Genomic DNA, 17,093 nt, shown 5'->3' with positions numbered 1-17,093 from the left:
AATAGAATGTATAGGGCCGGCCCGGTGGCGCACTGGATAGTGCGCCGCTTGGGAGTGCGGCGTCGCTCCCGCCGAGGGTTCGGATCCCATGTGGAGACCGGTTCCCACTCACTGGCTGAGCATGGTGCGGGCGCAACACCGAGGGTTGCAATCCCGTTGCCGGTCCCCGGTATGGGCGCGACACCGAGGGTTGCGATCCCGTTACCGGTCAGTAAAAAAGACAAAAAGGAAAAAAAAAAAAAAGAATGTATAATATGCTCCCATTTGTTCAACATGTCACACATGTATGTATGCACATATGCACATGCATGTGTATATAAACATATTATTTATGTATACACATAAGCCTAGATAGCTCCAGGAAATATAAACACAAAACTACTACAGTCTCTAGGGAGAGGAAAGAAATCTTATTTCTTACTTTTTATCTTCCAAGTAGTCTGAATTTTTTTCTGCCAAGATCATGCATTACTCATCTAATTTAAAATACTAACAAAACCAGAGAAAAAGGCAGTCCTGTGGCACCAGAAATCAATACTGCTCTAGAAATAAACCACTTCTGGCTCTTGGGCCAGAATGGAGAGAGGTTGGAGCAGCCAGCAGAGGGAGGAGACTGAGCCATTCCAAGACCCAGACTGAGCCATTCCAAGACCCAAAGGGGACAAGCAAACCTGCAACAGGTTTCCTAGGACTATGGGGGCCCCGAGGGTGCAGACTTGCTGTCTGACCTAGGCTGCAGTGACCTACCGTCTGTAGTGATCGTCTCCAGAGCAGGGCTTTGGATGCTGCTGGGCCTGTCGGCCTCCAGGGAGCCAGGGTCCCGCAGCCCACCCTGGCTGCTGACGTCATCCTCGCAGACCGGGGCAGGTGTCCAGCGGGGAATGTGAGAGGTGCCCTGGGAGATGAGCTCGTTCAGGTAATGTTCGATCACCTCTTTCCCCTGGAAACCAGAGAGACCCAAGACACTTCAGCACAGGCACAGGGTGGTGGAGGTCATTGCACCAGCTGGGGAGTTGCCCCTGCCAGCCTCCAGTCCAAATAGAGGTGGCTGTGAGCGTCAAATCTGCATTGGACTTCCAAGACTTAGTACAAAACAAAGAATCTAAAATGGCTCAGTAAATAAAAGTTTTATACTGATAACACATTGCATAAAATATGTTATAAAAATCAATTTGTCTGTTTCATTCCACAAACAAGCCTCGACTCAATGACGGGTCTGAGGTTTTTAGTCCAAGCCGTGATCATTTGTATCAGGAAAAAGCACCACAGAATGTCCTTCCTCTGTCCAGAGAATTCACTATGCAAGCCCCCAACATCTCGGGGTGCCAGGACAATGATCGGGGTGCCCCCATTACAGGGCAGGTACTTTCCATCCATTATCTCATGTGATATAATTGTTACTAGAATACCCATTTCACAGACAAGAAGACCACGGCCCAGAGGGTTAAGGAGCTTGTGCAACGTCACACGGGTTTTCAGGTGGCAGCGCGTGTCTGTGTGCCTTCCTCCCCATGGCTGAGCAGCCCGCCTCCTACCCGCTTGACACTGGCGGTGTACTGCTTCATGGCAATCTTCTCCAAGGTATTTTCAAAGCCAAAGAAAGACCGGATGTCCAGCGAGGCGGACTGCTCAAAGCATGTCCAGTCTTCGTTCTCAGGGTGGACCTGAAAGCCAGGCAGGGGTGACACCAGGGTCTCACTGTAGGGTATGCTGTGCCCTCCCGGCGGCTCTCCTAGGGACCTGGACCCAGGTAGAGCATGCAGTGGTCAGCATGTCATAGCCTGGTGACACCAGAGGGGGCAGCAGGACCGAGGGGGCCCCCCAACTCAGGGAACAATGTAAAGTCTATGCTGTTGGGGAACAAAGAGCTTTATCTTGAGGGGCCGGGAGAATGTGGGTCTGATTCTACACCCCTGCCCCTTGAAAATGATATGCACACATGGAAAATTATATATACATAACATGTGCAGTATATCATTACATAATATATAAATTATATGTCAATATTACAAATAAACTTTATATATTTTTAAAATAGCTATGTACCAAATGTTATATATTTCATAAAAAGATATATTACACATCCTCATAAATCAATAAATATTTATATGTATGTCAGCAAAAAATCTCTTTTGTTGGCAGAGCTACTGTGCATATCCAGACTTAGTGCTCCTCAGACATCTGTGGGCAGAGTCGTAACCAGGGAGTCTGTTACATATGCAGATTCCCGGGCCTGCCCCTAGACACTTCTGGCTGGGCAGGTCCAGGGTGAGGCCGAGGAATCTGCATTCTACAGGCAGCCTTGGTGCTGCCAATTCTGCTGTTGGCAGAACTTGCCCTGAGAAACACCATGTCCCAAGAGATTTAAAAACAACCACTGCTCACACCTCCCCAGAGGATCTGAATATCCTGGGCCCAGTTTGCAGGAGGCCTCAAGAGGAGCTGGAGGCATGTAAGGAAAAAGCAATGGGCATTTACTTGATGTCTGCTGTATACAAGGCATCATGCTAAGTGCCTGGGCCTGAAAGATGAACGAGACAAAGTCCCTTAATGGGGGAGACTGGGCAAAAACACCTCAAAAACACTCCCAGTGGTCTGTAATTGCCACGCTGGAGTTAATGTCAGAGAAACTACCCAACACAGTAGGATCTGCTAACATCCCATTGCGTAGAAATGGACGGTGTGGCCCAGAGAGGGGAAGCCACTAGTCTAGCATCACTCAGTGAGAAAGTGGCAGAGCTGGGCTCCATCCAGGGGGCCCTCCAGCCCCTGCACTCCAGCCCCTGCACTCCAGCCCCCGAGGCCTCCCCCATCAGACCTCGCTCATCCCTTTGGGGTCTTCGCTTATGCTGTTCCCACCCCCAGAACTCTGTTCCAGCTCCTCTCATCCTTCAGCTCTCAGCATCAGCAGCCCCTCCTGAGAGGCCTGAGGGACACCGTGACCCAGGAAAGTACCCCTCCTCTTGCTCCTGTAATCCTATCTGCTGGATCCCACCCTAGCACGGTGACAAATAAATGTACATTGATTTGTGTTTTTCTCGTCTGTGACTCCACCTCGAACGGAAACTCCAGGAGGGCAGTGGTCAGGTAGATTGGTCCCCTGCTGGGTGCCCAGCACTTGGCAGGGTGCCTGACTCATAGTAGGGGGTTCATCAGTATGTACTAGAGAATAATAATCATTATCAATCATACTAAAAAGTAACCCTTATAGAGAACTTAGTATGTGCAGGGCACTGATCTAAGGGGTTTGAATAGTATATTTTCCTTCATTTAATCCTCACCACAACCTATGTGGTAGGCACGATTATGAACCCCATTTTACAGATGAGGAAACTGAGGCACAGTTTCATGAAAGAAGGAAAGGAAGGGGAGACAGGAGGGAGGAAAGGAGGGAGAGAGGGAAGGAAGGAGGGAGGGAGGGATAGGGGATAGGGCTTCCAGATTTAGACTATAAAATACAGGTTGCCCATACACATTTGAATTTCAGATAAACAACGAATAACCTTCAAGTATAAGTATATCCCAGGCAATTATTTGAGATATACTAGAAAAGAAATTCCTCGGTTGTCTGTCTAACTGCAAATGCAGCCAGGCATCCTGCATCTTATCCGCCCAGGCACTGGAGGGGCGCAGGGAGGGGCGGGAACCGGGGGTTCGCCGGGGCGGTCGCGCTCACGGTGTAGCTGCAGGTCTCCTTGACCGCCACGCGGCTGGCGAAGGTCTCGTTGTGCGCTTCGATGAGGAGCGTCCTCTCCTTCCAGTTCAGAACGTTTCTCTGCACGAAGACCACGTGCTCCACGCCCGCGATCTGCGAGGGGAGGACAGCCGGGGCGTGAAGGACACAGGGCGGGGGTGTCCGGAGAGCCGTCCGATCACCCCGTCAACCCGCAGCCGGCAGCTGCGCTCCACCACGTGCAGCGCCCCGTCGGGGCTCCGGGACTCGCGCAGGACCTCGCTGCCCAGGAAGACCGGGATCTGCGGGCAGGTGGGGAAGCGCTTCTCGTAGGCCTGAGGGCACGGCGACAGTGAGCGCCCAGGCGTGGGGCTGGCAGGAGGGGCCCGCCCCCCGGCCCCACCTCCTCCCGCCCTTGCAGGGCTGTTGTCTCCGTTTTGAGACGGTGCCGAGAGCAGAGAACAGCGCCCCCGGCCACGTTAGGAGCAGTGACGACTGCAGACAATACCATCTTTTTTAGCACCTTTTCCAAACAGTGATACAGAAATGCCTGAGCAATGATTTAGCAAGTAAAGGTTTGCCTCCACCTATGAGTTTTCACCCTCAGAAGGAAGAATGGAGTCTCCTGGGACATTTTAAAAGAAAGCATTTATCAGAAAAAGCATCTGACCGACTTCTTCATGATAAAACACTCCACAAACTAGGAATAGAAGACACTTCGTTCACCTGATGAAGAGCAGCTACCAAACCCCCCAGCTAACATCTGCGGTGGAAGACTGCCTGCTTTCTGCCAGGAACAGAAATGAGACGAGGGTGTCCCCTCTCCCCAGTCCACTCAACCTGTACTGGAAGTTCTAGCCAGGGCGGTTAGGCAAGTAAAAGAAACGAAAGGCATCCAGGTTGGAAAGGAAGAAGTAAAACTATTTCTGCTTGCAGACAACATTATCTTATATAGAGGAAATCCTAAAGAATACGCACACACACAGAGTAAGGCTAGTAATTTAGTTCAGCGAGGCTGCAGGATCAGTATACAAAAATCACTTGTATTTCTGTGTATTAGCAATGAGCAAACCAAAAATGAAAAAAATCTTTTAATCTATTTACAATAGCATCAAAAAGAATGAAATAGTTAGCAAGACATGTAACAAAAAAATGTAAAACTTGGGCCGGCCTGGTGGCGCACTGCTACAGTGCACCACTTGGAAGTGCGGTGGCGCTCCCGCCGAGGGTTCGGATCCCACGTACAGACCGGGTCCCGCTCACTGGCTGAGCGAGGTGCGGGTGCAACACCGAGGGTTGCGATCCCGTTGCCGGTCCCGGTCCGGTACGGGCGCGACACTGAGGGTTGCGATCCGTTGCCGGACACGAAAAAAGGGGGGAAAAAAAATGCAAAACATATTCTGAAAACCACGAAACATCACTGAAAGATTAAAATTAAATTAAACATTTAATTAAAGAAGACCTAAGTAAATGGAAAGACATCCCAGACATTCCATGTTCGTGGATCAGAAGACTTAACATTAAGATGCAGTATTCCCCAAATTGATGTACAGATTCAATGAAATGTATTCAAGTCCTAGCTAACTTGTTTACAGAAGTTGACAAACTGATCCTAAAACTTGTATTGAAATGCAAGGGACCAAGGATAGCCAAAACAATTCTTAAATTAGGTCTGGCCTAAAGGTTTCTTTAGACATAGGGAACTGTAATCTAACTTGATGTGCAAACAGATGGTAACCTACTCTTGTAACAAGTAGCTGAATCTCAGCCAGTTACAAGCATCCGGCTGTCCTGTACCTTGCTGCTGTGTTCTGTACATCCCTTCCATTTTCTGTCGGTAAATCTTAACCAACCACGTGGCAGTGGCGGAGTTGTTCTGAATCTGTTCTGATTCTGGAAGCTGCCCTATTCCGGAATTGTTCTTTGCTTAAATTAAACTCTGTTAAATTTAATTTGTCTAAAAGTTTTTCATTTAACAATCTTGAAAAAGAACAAAATTGGAAGATTCATACTTCCTGATTTCAAAACCTACTACGAGGCCAAGGTAATCAAAACAGCCTGGTACTGGCGTAGGACAGACTTGTAGCTCAGTGGGATTGAATTGAGAGTCCAAAAATAAACCCTCACATTTACAGTCAATGGGTGTTTTTTGTTGTTGTTGTTTTTGTTTGTTTGTTTGTTTGTTTTTACAGGATTGAAATGAAGAAGTAGAGTCAATTGATTTTTGACAAGGGTATCAAGAAAATTCAGTGGGGAAAACAGTCTTTTCACAAATGGTGCTGGATAACCAAAATGCAGAAGAATGAAATTGAACTTCAACCTCACACTATATACAAAAATTAACTCAAAATGAAACAAAGATCTGGATATAAGAGGTAAAACTATAAAACTCTTGGAAGAAAACAAAGGAGTAAACTTTATGACTTTGGATTAGGCAATGGTTTCTTAGGTATGACACCAAAAGTACAATCAACGAAAAAAAATAATAAAGTGGACATCATCAGAATTTCAAATTTTGTGCTTCAAAGGACACTATCAAGAAAGTGAAAAGGTAACCCAGAAAATGGGAGAAAACTTTTGCAAACTATGTATATAATAGGGGACTTTTATCTAGAATATATAAGAAATTATTAGAATTCAGTAGTAAGGAGATACATAATCCAGTTTTTAAGTGGGCAGAGGATCTGAATAAACATTTCTCCAAAGAAGATAAACTCCCCACCAATGGCCAACAAGCACATGACTACATCATTAGTCATTAGGGAAACGAAAATCAAAACCACAATGAAATGCCACTTCACACTCACTAGTACGGCTATAATGAAAAAGACAGGTGATAGCAAGTGCTGGAGAACATATGGAGAAACTAGAACTCCTGTACCTTGCCATAAGAATATATAATGGTGCTGCTGCTTTGGAAAACAGACTGGCAGTTCCTCAAATGGTTAAACATAGAACTACCATATGACCCAGCAATTCCTCTTCTGGGTAAATACCCAAGAGAAATGAAAACGTACGTCCACACAGAAACTTGTACACAACTATTCATATATCATTATTATTATTATTATTCATATAGCCAAAAAGTGGAAACTACCCAAATGTCCATTGACTGATGACTGGATAAATAGTGTTCTATCCATACAATGGGATATTACTCTGTAATAAAAAGGAATGAAGTACCGATACACACTACAACCTGAATGAGCCTTGGAAACATTACACTCAGTGAAAGAAGCCAGTGACAAAGGTCACATATTGTATGATTCCGTTTATATGAAATGTCCAGAACAGATAAATATAGAGAGACAGAAAGTAGACTAGTGGTTGCTGGGGTTCGAGGGGTGGAGATGTGGGGAATTGAGGGATGAGGGCTAAGGGTGTGGAGCTTCTTTGGGGGATAATGAGAATGTTCTAAAACTAACTGTGGTGATGGTTGCATAATGCCATAAATATACTGAAAGCCACTGAATTGTACACTGTATTGTTCTTACCCCTTTGTAGAACTCAGTCTATGAATTGTACACTTCAAATGAATGAACTATATCCTACATGAATTATATCTCAATAAAGCTGTTTTTTTTAAAAAGTGCCTTTCTCTCTCTACATATTTATGTTTTTATATATATGCACACATATATGTATTTACACATACACACATACATATACAAATATGTATATGCATGTGTGTTAATACATATACAAATATGTATATGCATGTGTGTTAAGTATATATACACACATACACATATTCCTGCATTTATACATATAGTATACTTAATATTTAATTATACTATGTATATAAATATGTAAATATATGATTATATAAATATATGCATTTTATATAGAGTGTGTATACATCTTTATATAAAAGTGTAGTTCAAAAAGTTTGTGGAAAAATAGAATTGAGAGATGATACGAATCATTCCATGAACTTTTGATTTTGTTTTTGTTTTTGGCATTTGGCTGGTATGGTGATCAGAACCCTTGACTTTGGTGTTATATCCATGAACTTTTTTTTTTTTTTTTTTTGTCTTTTGTCTTTTTCCGTGACCGGCAACGGGATCGCAACCCTTAGCGTTGCTCCCGCGCCTCGCTCAGCCAGTGAGCAGGAACCGGTCTGTATGTGGGATCCAAACCCTCGGACGGGAGCGCCACTGCGCTTCCCAAACGGCGCACTATCCAGTGCGCCACCGGGCCGGCCCCTATCCATGAACTTTTTGAAGTACCCTTGTACTAAATGTAAATACATTATGTTTATATATAGCATACTATAATTTCATAAATATAGATAGCATGTACATAAATATGTATCATATGTATAAATACATACTGTTATACAAATGTACATATATAAATCTATTAATTTTTATATAATACAAATATGTGAGTAGTTTGAATAAGGAGCTTATTTTATATATATATATATTTTTTTTTTTTTTTTTAAGATGACTGATAAAGGGATCTTAACCCTTGACTTGGTGTTGTCAACACCACGCTCTCCCAAATGAGCTAACCAGCCATCCCTATATAGGGATCTGAACCCGTGGCCTTGGTGTTATCAGCACCACACTCTCCCAAGTGAGCCATGGGCCGGCCCTCATATTTATATTTTAAATGTACACGTGCACATAAATATTCAGCAGTGTGCTCTCCGTGAGCTATAGCAAGTCTCACACCAATTAACATCATAGACTCGAGTCCTGCCTGGGTACAAGTTCCAGCTCCTCCCCTTATGGGCTGTGTGACCTTGGGCAGGTTACTTAACCTCTCTGTGCCCTACTGTACAACTGAGCAAACTGACATGGGTATTGATGAAGGGATGGCTGGGATTATATCTTCCATGGCTTCTCCTTGTGTCTCAGGGTCCGTAATGAGCACAGGCAGTTAAATTGGGTTTCATGACACTGCGCCCTCAGAGGGGAGACCCCAGTGCCTGGTGCCAGAGTCCCCAGGAAAGGATGGCTCCCTAAGCCTTGCAGTCCTCAGAGCTATTTCAGGTCAGCCTCCTGCTCTGGGAGCCACTTACTTCTTACTTCTGCGGGTGGGGGCAGAGTGTCATCCAAGGTGGGGTGCAGAGCTGGGTGAAGGCAGCTGGAGCGGACCCCCCAAGCCCATGAACCAGCCCTCAGGGAGGACAAGAGTCTGTGCCCATGTCTAGAAATGCAAGGCTCTAAGCTGCGGGGGGGCGGGGGGGACGGGAAGTAGTGTCCCGGCATCTGTGGCTGACATTACTCAAGCGGGGTCCGTCCTAGAGCTTGTCACAGCCCACGTGCCCCAAAAATGGGATCAACGCAAGCTCCTAAAATAGTGCCAGCATCTGAGGAGACACACCTCCTCCCCTCCCCTCCCAGCTCCTGGGAAGAGAGGCATCACCACGTGGCTCAGACTGGGAGAGGAGGTGGCAGAGGAGGTGGACCAAGAAAGAAAGGGACACGTGCCCAGATTCCCTTGGTGTCACCCCAGGCCCTGCAAGGCCAGCCAGCCTGTCCTCCGCCAGGTCCAGGAGGACAGAGTTGCCTTCTGCCATACTTCGAAGCTTGTTGCTTTGACAAACGCCCTTAGAATAGAGGGCCTGTCGCCCTAAGAGTATGCACCATGGGGCTCCCAGAGTCTGGGCTAGGAGGGCTGGCAAGGGAGCGCCTGAGAACTGTGTCCGTCCCCTGCATCTCAGGCTGCCCTGGACCATCACAAAGGAAGGCACCTCCCCACTGAGCAGAGAGCCTGGGGTGGGTCACGCCTGTCTGGAAGCACAGCTCCACCTCCCCCCAGCAGAGGCAGGTGCCTGCATTTCTTTAAGCCTGTCTCAGTATCTGGAAAATGGGTCTATGTCTTTCATATACTTGTCTCTCAAAGGATGAAGCCAGGTTGAGCATTTCATGCAGAGCCTGGTGCATAGTGAGAGCCCAGAATTTCTTTTCTTCAGGCAACAGGACTCAACTGGTTTGCAGGAACCGAAAGCAGCTCACTCCTGACTCTTTCTAAGCTCATGAAATGCAAGAGAGAGCACAGGAGCAGGGCATGGGCTCCACCTCCGGGACGGGGTGAGGGATGCTGATGTGTTGGGTAAATACTTGGAGGGAAAGGGGTGCATGCTTCAGAATTAGTCAAGCTCAGTCTGAGTCTCTGCTACTTTCTAATTGGGTGACACTCACTTGCCCTCCCTGAGCCTCCATTTGTTCATCTATGAAATGGGGTAGGGTCACTCCTGCCCCGCAGGGTGGTGGTGACGATCAGAAGCAGTTCACACATCAAGTTTTGACTGTGCTTCTTCACTTGATTCTTGGAATGGTGTCCTCATTTGACAACTGAGGCAATCAGAGCCCAGAGAGGTTCAGTAACTTACCCAAGGTCACACAGCATGAAATGGTGAACCTGAATTTGAATCACATTTCAGCCCAGCCCCCACTCCTTCCAGGAACCCCTTACTCAGCAGCTGGGCTTATTCTTGTGGGTGGTTCAGAAACAGAGCCAGGCATTGTCCCCAGTGCCATGAAATCATATCTTCTTTCTCCACCCTCAGTCCTTCAACTCCTGTCAGGCAGCAGCCACACTAACCCTGAGCATCTCCACTTCCTCCTGACTGTTCATCAGTCTCTCTCCTGCTCTCTGGATAAAATGATTTGAGGGAGGGACACACTCAGTACAGGCCTTGATGCCCAGAACAAACTCCACACTCCTTAGCATGGTCCCCAGACCCTGGCAATCTGCACCCCCCAGTCCCCCTCACCCTGCTCCAGCCACATCAGCCTTGCTATTTCTAGAACACATCAAGTTTGTCCCTGCCACGGGGCCTTTGCACTTGCTGTTTCTGATGGCTGGAATGCCTATCAATTCATTCAACAGTGAAGGGTGGCACGAGTCAATGGGGCTTCCTGGAGGGGTAGGAGACCTGGATTGGGGGCCGAGGAGACACTCCGGTTTCAGGGCCTCACTCATGCTGGTCCTTCCTCCTGGGACACCCCTCCCTGCTGCACACTGCCTCCTCCTCTATTCTCCATCTATTACTTTGATAGCATTTATTGCCCCCTGTAATGACAGACTTGCTTGTATGTGGCGTGTGGAAGACCTAGGCTATGAAGGATGACAGCCTGCTTTTCTGCAGCATGACCCCACACCTGTGCCCGGCTCAGCCCTTGGCACACCCTAGGGGCTAACAAAGAAATGCCAACCAACAAAGAAGGAAATAATATAAACTTGCCGGTGGCCCAAACAGCCCAAGAAAGGTGTCCAGGAAGGGAATAACAGGCCCTGGTCTTGCACACACAGCTGAGCAAGGGCAAGCACTTTCCTGACTCACTTCCTGTGGTGACAACCCTGTCATTGGAATAGCCCGTCTGGAGCCCCCAGATAACAGACACAGGGGAGGGTGGCTGGTTGGCAGCGGACGGACACTTGGGCACAACTTTCCTTGATCATGAAAGGAAGGTGCCATGTTCCCATTAGCAAGTGGCTGCTCTGACACATACTGAGGGAACCCCAGAGCTCAGGCTCCATCTGGAAGGCATCCACCCCAGAGCCAGTTGTCCAATGGCAGAGGACTGTCAGCCCAGAACATTGCTGGACATTGTTGTCACTTATGTTTATGAAGCACTAACTGCATGGTTTCCTCCTCACGGGGCCCTGATGAGATGGGAACTAGTATTTCCCCATTTTACAGATGAGCAAGTTGAGGATCGGGAAGGCAGTAAATTGTGGGACTGGATGGAGCCCATCTGGCCCAGACCCCAAATGCAAACCACCCTGTCCTGCCTTGGAGGACTTTGGCCACATCAGAAGCGTTGGTGGTTTGGAAATGCCAAGTCCCCTAAAACCCATGAGCCAGGGATGTGGAGAAGCGAGGATGGGGTGGGGTGAGGGTGGGGTCAGGGGACGTGAGAATGAGGTTCACGCTCCCACCTCCCTGTAAGTGGGGGAGGGGAGGGAGGGAGTCTGGCAGAACCCTGCCCCTTCCCCCACCACATTCCATCTGCTGCCCCCAAATCTCACCCTGCTGCAGGAAAAATGGCCACAGGAGCAAGAAAAGAGGCCCCTTCCAACCCCAGGGCTCTCCAGGGACAATGCCTCACCTCCAGACCCCAGAATGACCTCCTTTTCTTCTCCTGGAGCGAGTGTTTATAGCGGGTGGTCGTTCAGGAAGGAAACTTTAATTTCATGTGAGCCAAAGGTGCCAGACAAGTACTAAGAGGAGGCATTTGGACAGTTTTTGCTGTAATAATAGGAATAGTTAACATTTATGTGGGGCTCCCTGTGGACCGTGCACTGTTCCAAGCTCTTTATATTACATCCTCCAACAACCCAAGGGAGTAGGTTGTATTCATCCTGCCCATTTGACAGATGGAGAAACCAAAGCTCAGAGTCAAACCACGGTCAGACCATGGGATCCATGCACTGTGCTGTCTCTCAAACTAAACAGTACCCCTCACATCTGAAGGATGGCCCTGCACACACAGGTGGCAAGCCTGGTTCACGTTCCCAGAACATATCTGTTTCTCCACCTCGACCATGAGCACCTCTGAGGGTCCGGCTTGTTCGTCCCTTTTCTGTGTCCGGCTCAGAGAAGGCATTTAGTAAATGCTGGCTGGATAAAATTCAAATGCCTGCCATGTAGATAGGGACCTGACCTGGAAGGGAATAGGGATCCCCAGAAGGTTGTTGAGCACTTCCCACATGGCAGGGCCGATGTAAGTAAGGACTTCTGGGTCCTGGGCCCCACCCACAACAACTGTATCAAACATATTAAAGTGTCTGCACCCCCCGTGATCTACATATACATGAGCTAATCAGAGCTGGGGTCCAGATGATAGCCTGACACAAGATCGCATTTGGTAGACATTTAACTGAAAATTCATTCGTTTTAATTCTGCAGGCTTATTTCCATATTCTGGAATAATTATATTAATTTTCCTTCCCCATCAGACATTGATGTGACCCTTGAAAAGCTGGGGGCCCCAGATACCTGGCCCTGGGAGAGGCCTGGATAGAGGTTCTGACACCAAACAAACTCTGTCCCTTCACCTTTGATACATCACAGAGTCTTACAGGATCAGACAGCTCACAGGACTCTCCCCATGTTGGGAAGTAGTTCACACACCTAGTTTTGTCCCTGCCTACAAGCCTCAGCTGCCGGCTCTGGTCCCCACAGTCGTCCTGACAACCCACAAATGAGACCAGAGTCTCTCCTTGATGAGCAAACATGCCGTCTGGCCCTTTCAGGGACACAAGGCAGCAGAAGGATTCAATTACAGTCCTTCTGCCAGGTGGATGGAGGGGACACCCAAGCCTGCCTGCTCAGAATGAGCTGGTCCAAAGCCCAGAACTGCAAGGCTGGGGGACGGGGGGGGCAGGGACCAACTGGCTGCCTCCCTTGGGGCCCCCATCCTGCAAAACCCGTACTGACACACTTAGCACATGGAGATGGAAGGTTGGAGTTGGATAGCCGTGGACTGCTACCCAGACGTGCCCACTGCCAGGCTAGGTGACCTTGGGCACAGCACTTCCCCCTCATCTGTAAAGAGGAGTCCCTGTAGAACCTCTCAGCTGGCTCTCAGTTGTGCCTGTTTCCTTCCCTCATGCATCACGACTGCTGAAGTAGGATGTCATCAGCCCCCTGACACTCCCGAATTCCCAGTGCTTTCCACAGTGCCCAGCACACAGTCGACACTCAATAGACATTTGCAGAATGAGCAAATGAATGACAGCATGGCACAGCCATTAAGAGAGTGGACTCTGGGGCCCGGGTTCAAATCTCTGCTCTGCCTCTCACAAGCTGTGTGTCCATGAACAAGTCATCAAGCTTTCAGTTCCTTAATTCACTCATTTGTAAAACGGGGAATAAGAATATTAGCTACCTTACTGAGTTGTCAGAGGAATAAAGGAGTCTGTTTTTGTAAAGTGCTTAGAACAGTGCCTGACACATGGTTTGTTCTGCATAAGCATTTGTTAAATAAATTTACATTTTAAAAAAGAATGAGATTCTATAAAGTACAGAAAAGCTATTTCTGCTAATCACTTGACAGCTGATTCCTCTTCACCTCCCTCCTTCCTTCCTGCTCTTCCTCATCCAAATTTAAAGGAAGCTGGAACATTGCTTACCCCAAAACTTCCACCAAGAGTGCAGAAAGAATATGCAAACTGCACCAATGTATTCTAGCCCAATACTCCATCTTCCCTTTTCTATTCTGCAGGCTGGATCCTGGGCACTGACCACTGAGCAGCCACCACACAAGGTGCACCCCTTCCCCCACCACAGTCCTCAGAAGCCCTTCCTGTCAACTCCCCACCTTCCCCCTGCAAGCCTGGTACACCACAGGGCAGATAAGGTGTCAATCCTCTTACCTCTCCCAAATCTTTTTAATTGAAATACAGTTCTCATAACATGTAATTTATCCTTTTAAAGTACACAGTTAGTTTAGTGTGCTTTATTTAGTACATCCACAAAGTTACAAACATCACTTCTATCTAGTTTCAGAACATTTTCATCACCTCCAAAAGAAACCCTGTACCCTTTAGAAGTCACCCACATCTCCTCCCCTCCCCCCACCCCAGCCCTAGACTCATTTACTTTCTGTAGATGTTTTTTAGAGATCATCTTTTCCGGTTGTTTCATAAGAGTGGAATCATACAAGATATGGCCTTTCGTGTCTAGCTTCTCTCACTAAGCATGTTTTCGAGGTTCATTCATGTTGCAGCATGGGTCAATGCTTCATTCCTTTTTACACTGAATACTATTCCATTGGGTAGATCCCCCAACTCCTGGTAGAAGTGCTCAACCAGAGCTTGCTGAATGAGTCCTCAGATGCCCCAAAGGCTGCAGTGTCATCCCAGCTGGAGGGGAATAGGCATGGCAGAACCAGGTGGCTTCTTTCTGGAAGCCCTTGGAGATTACTATAAACTCAGCAATACCCAGACAGCCCCATAGCTGAAAAGCCCCCTCTTCTAGCCAAAGCCAGCCTGGGAGACAAAAGAGATGGAGACACAGGGTCAGAACACCCTCAGCAGCCAAGCATCCAAATGCAGAGAGAGGGCAAGGCCAGGTGTGATGGAGAGCAGGGACAGAGCACAGACCCCATCTCTGCCACTTGTCAGCTGGGTGACCGCAACTCAATCTCTCTGGGGCTCAGTTTTCTCAGAAAAAAGAGGATGAAGATGAGGATAATGACACCTACTTCATAGGGGTTGCTGTAAAGATTAAAGGGAGATCATGCGTAAGGCATTAGCACGGTGCCAAATACCACAGACTAAATGTGTTTTTAATGGACAAGAGTAAACCCAAGGGGACTTGAACACACATTTGTGCATGAATGTTCATAGTAAGATTATTCACTATAGCCAAAAGGTGGAAACAACCCAAATGTTCATCAACAGATAAATGGATAAACAAAACGTGGTCTATCCATACAATGGAATATTATTCATCAATTAAAAAAAATAAGGTACTGACACACACTATAACTGTGAACCTTGGTGACATTATGCCCAGTGAAATAAGTTAGACACAAAAAGACAAATATTATTTGATTCCTCTTATATGAGCTACCCAGAATGATCAAATTCTTAGAGACAGAAGGTAAAACAGAGGTTTCCGGGAGAGGGGGGATGGGAGTTTCATGCGGACCGAGTTTCAGCTTGGGGCGATGGAAAAGCTCTGGAGGTGAACATTGGTGATGTTTGCACAACAATGTGAATGTACTAAATACCACTGAACTGTATACTTAAAATGGTTAATATGAGGGCCGGCCCATGGCTCACTTGGGAGAGTGTGGTGCTGATAACACCAAGTCAACGGTTAAGATCCCCTTACTGGTCATCTTAAAAAAAAAAAATGGTTAATATCGTAAATTGTATGTTATGTGTATTTTATCACAATAAAAACGTTATAGTAAACCATCTCCTAGGTGGTTTATAGCCCTATCAGAAGCATTTTTCACGATGTGGAATAGGATATTACATCTGTGTTTGTGAATAGTGTCAATGCCACTGTCTCTAGGTATGCTGTGTTCATCATGGCGTTCCCTAGTGCCCAGTACACACCAGGGACATTATAGACACTCAGCCAATATTTGTTGAATGAAGGACGGGAAGAAGGGATGAGTGAATGGGCAAGTGCTTGGGAAAGAAAACAGGAAAATGGAGCATCTTCATATATATACCTGGGAGAGTAGGTCAAGTCAGTACAGGTCTCTCCAGTCTCCTTGTGAGTGGGCCTATGTCTACACCCGTAGGGGACATCAACAGGTACAGAGCTCATGGGTACCTGTGCCTGTCTATCGCTGTTCACACTCCACCTTCAGAGACCTGAGTCCTGAGAGGTACTTATACGGCAGGTGAATAAGCACCTGATTTCCTCCCCCTCTGTTGTTATAATAGGGTACACTGAAGCTGTTGGCCAATGAATCAGGTTTGGACACGGTGCAGAGGGATCATTTTTCCTGGTTTTAACAGGTTCCCGGTTCTGTGGCTGCAGCAGAGAGCAAAGCCAGCCTGCTTCTGTGCTGCTTCTGCACAGTTGGTTGTCCCTTTGCCCCGGGACGCCATGTCTCCTTCACAAGAGGATGTGCCATCAGAACGCCTGGCCTCCCAGGCACTGGGAGGCTGTGTCAGCCCACGCCACCCATTCCTGGCGTCTGCACAGAAGCCTGCTGTGGAGTCTCACCCATGCATCGGGAGCGGGACCCAGGAACTTCCAAGATTAGCTGGAGCCCCTGATGGTTCGGGAAGGGACAATAAGTTGGCGAGGCCAGCCCAGAGCAGCTTGACACTTACATGGTATGTCCAGATCAGAGCAGAAATGCTATTTCAGATTTTCCAAGTGTCTCTGGAATGCTTCCGGACCGCCAGCATCTCTGCTTCCCGAGTGCTCTCCCCACCTCCTGGATGGAAACCCCTTTAATCCACTTTCCACATGGCAGCTGGGGGTCCTCCTAAACCCCCAATCCGGTAAAGTCACTCTCCTGCTTAAAACCTTCCAAAGCTCCCGAAGTCCTTGAGGAGATGGATAAAGTCCTTCCTGGCTGGCTCCTGCTGACCCCGCCAGCCACTTTCTACCTCGCACTGGGGCCCAACTGAGCCAAGTTCATTTCTTCAGAGCGTTGAGTTCTGCCCCATGGTCTCTGCGTATGCTGTGCCCTCCCTCCCTCGACAACTTTCAGCCTGGCTGACTTAAGTGATCCGCCTCGGACAGCCACCGATGGTCCCTTCTCTGTGTTCCTACAATGCCCTGTCCTTTCCCCATTGCAAATCATTCTACTACATGGCATATGCCCCCACCCACTGAGCCCCAGCCCCCATGCACACACACTACACTGGGAGCTGCACAATGGCAGGAATCATGTCGAAAGGATGAGATGAACACAGCCCCGCCTCCTGGAGCTTACTTTAATGAAAAAGGCCAATTGGTCATCTTAAAAAAAAAAAATGG

At 47.6% G+C, this 17,093-nt stretch overlaps 1 protein-coding gene across 1 annotated transcript in view; it reads right to left on the bottom strand.

The window, feature by feature from the left end:
* The window catches only part of SEC14L5 (SEC14-like 5 (S. cerevisiae)), a 41,630-nt gene that overhangs the window by 17,938 nt on the left and 6,599 nt on the right, over positions 1–17,093 (bottom strand). Inside the window, exons 2-5 of the mRNA XM_008569131.1 lie at positions 3,882–4,008; positions 3,677–3,834; positions 1,536–1,664; positions 748–940 (exon numbers count right to left, since the gene is read on the bottom strand). Of these exons, the coding sequence (XP_008567353.1) occupies positions 748–940; positions 1,536–1,664; positions 3,677–3,834; positions 3,882–4,008 (607 nt within the window). The remainder of the gene's footprint in view (positions 1–747; positions 941–1,535; positions 1,665–3,676; positions 3,835–3,881; positions 4,009–17,093) is intronic.

The sequence above is a fragment of the Galeopterus variegatus genome, unplaced genomic scaffold (genome assembly GCF_000696425.1).
Source record: "Galeopterus variegatus unplaced genomic scaffold, G_variegatus-3.0.2 Scaffold466, whole genome shotgun sequence".
Lineage (NCBI taxonomy): Eukaryota > Metazoa > Chordata > Mammalia > Dermoptera > Cynocephalidae > Galeopterus > Galeopterus variegatus.
This window is presented reverse-complemented; position numbering and strand designations above follow the sequence as displayed.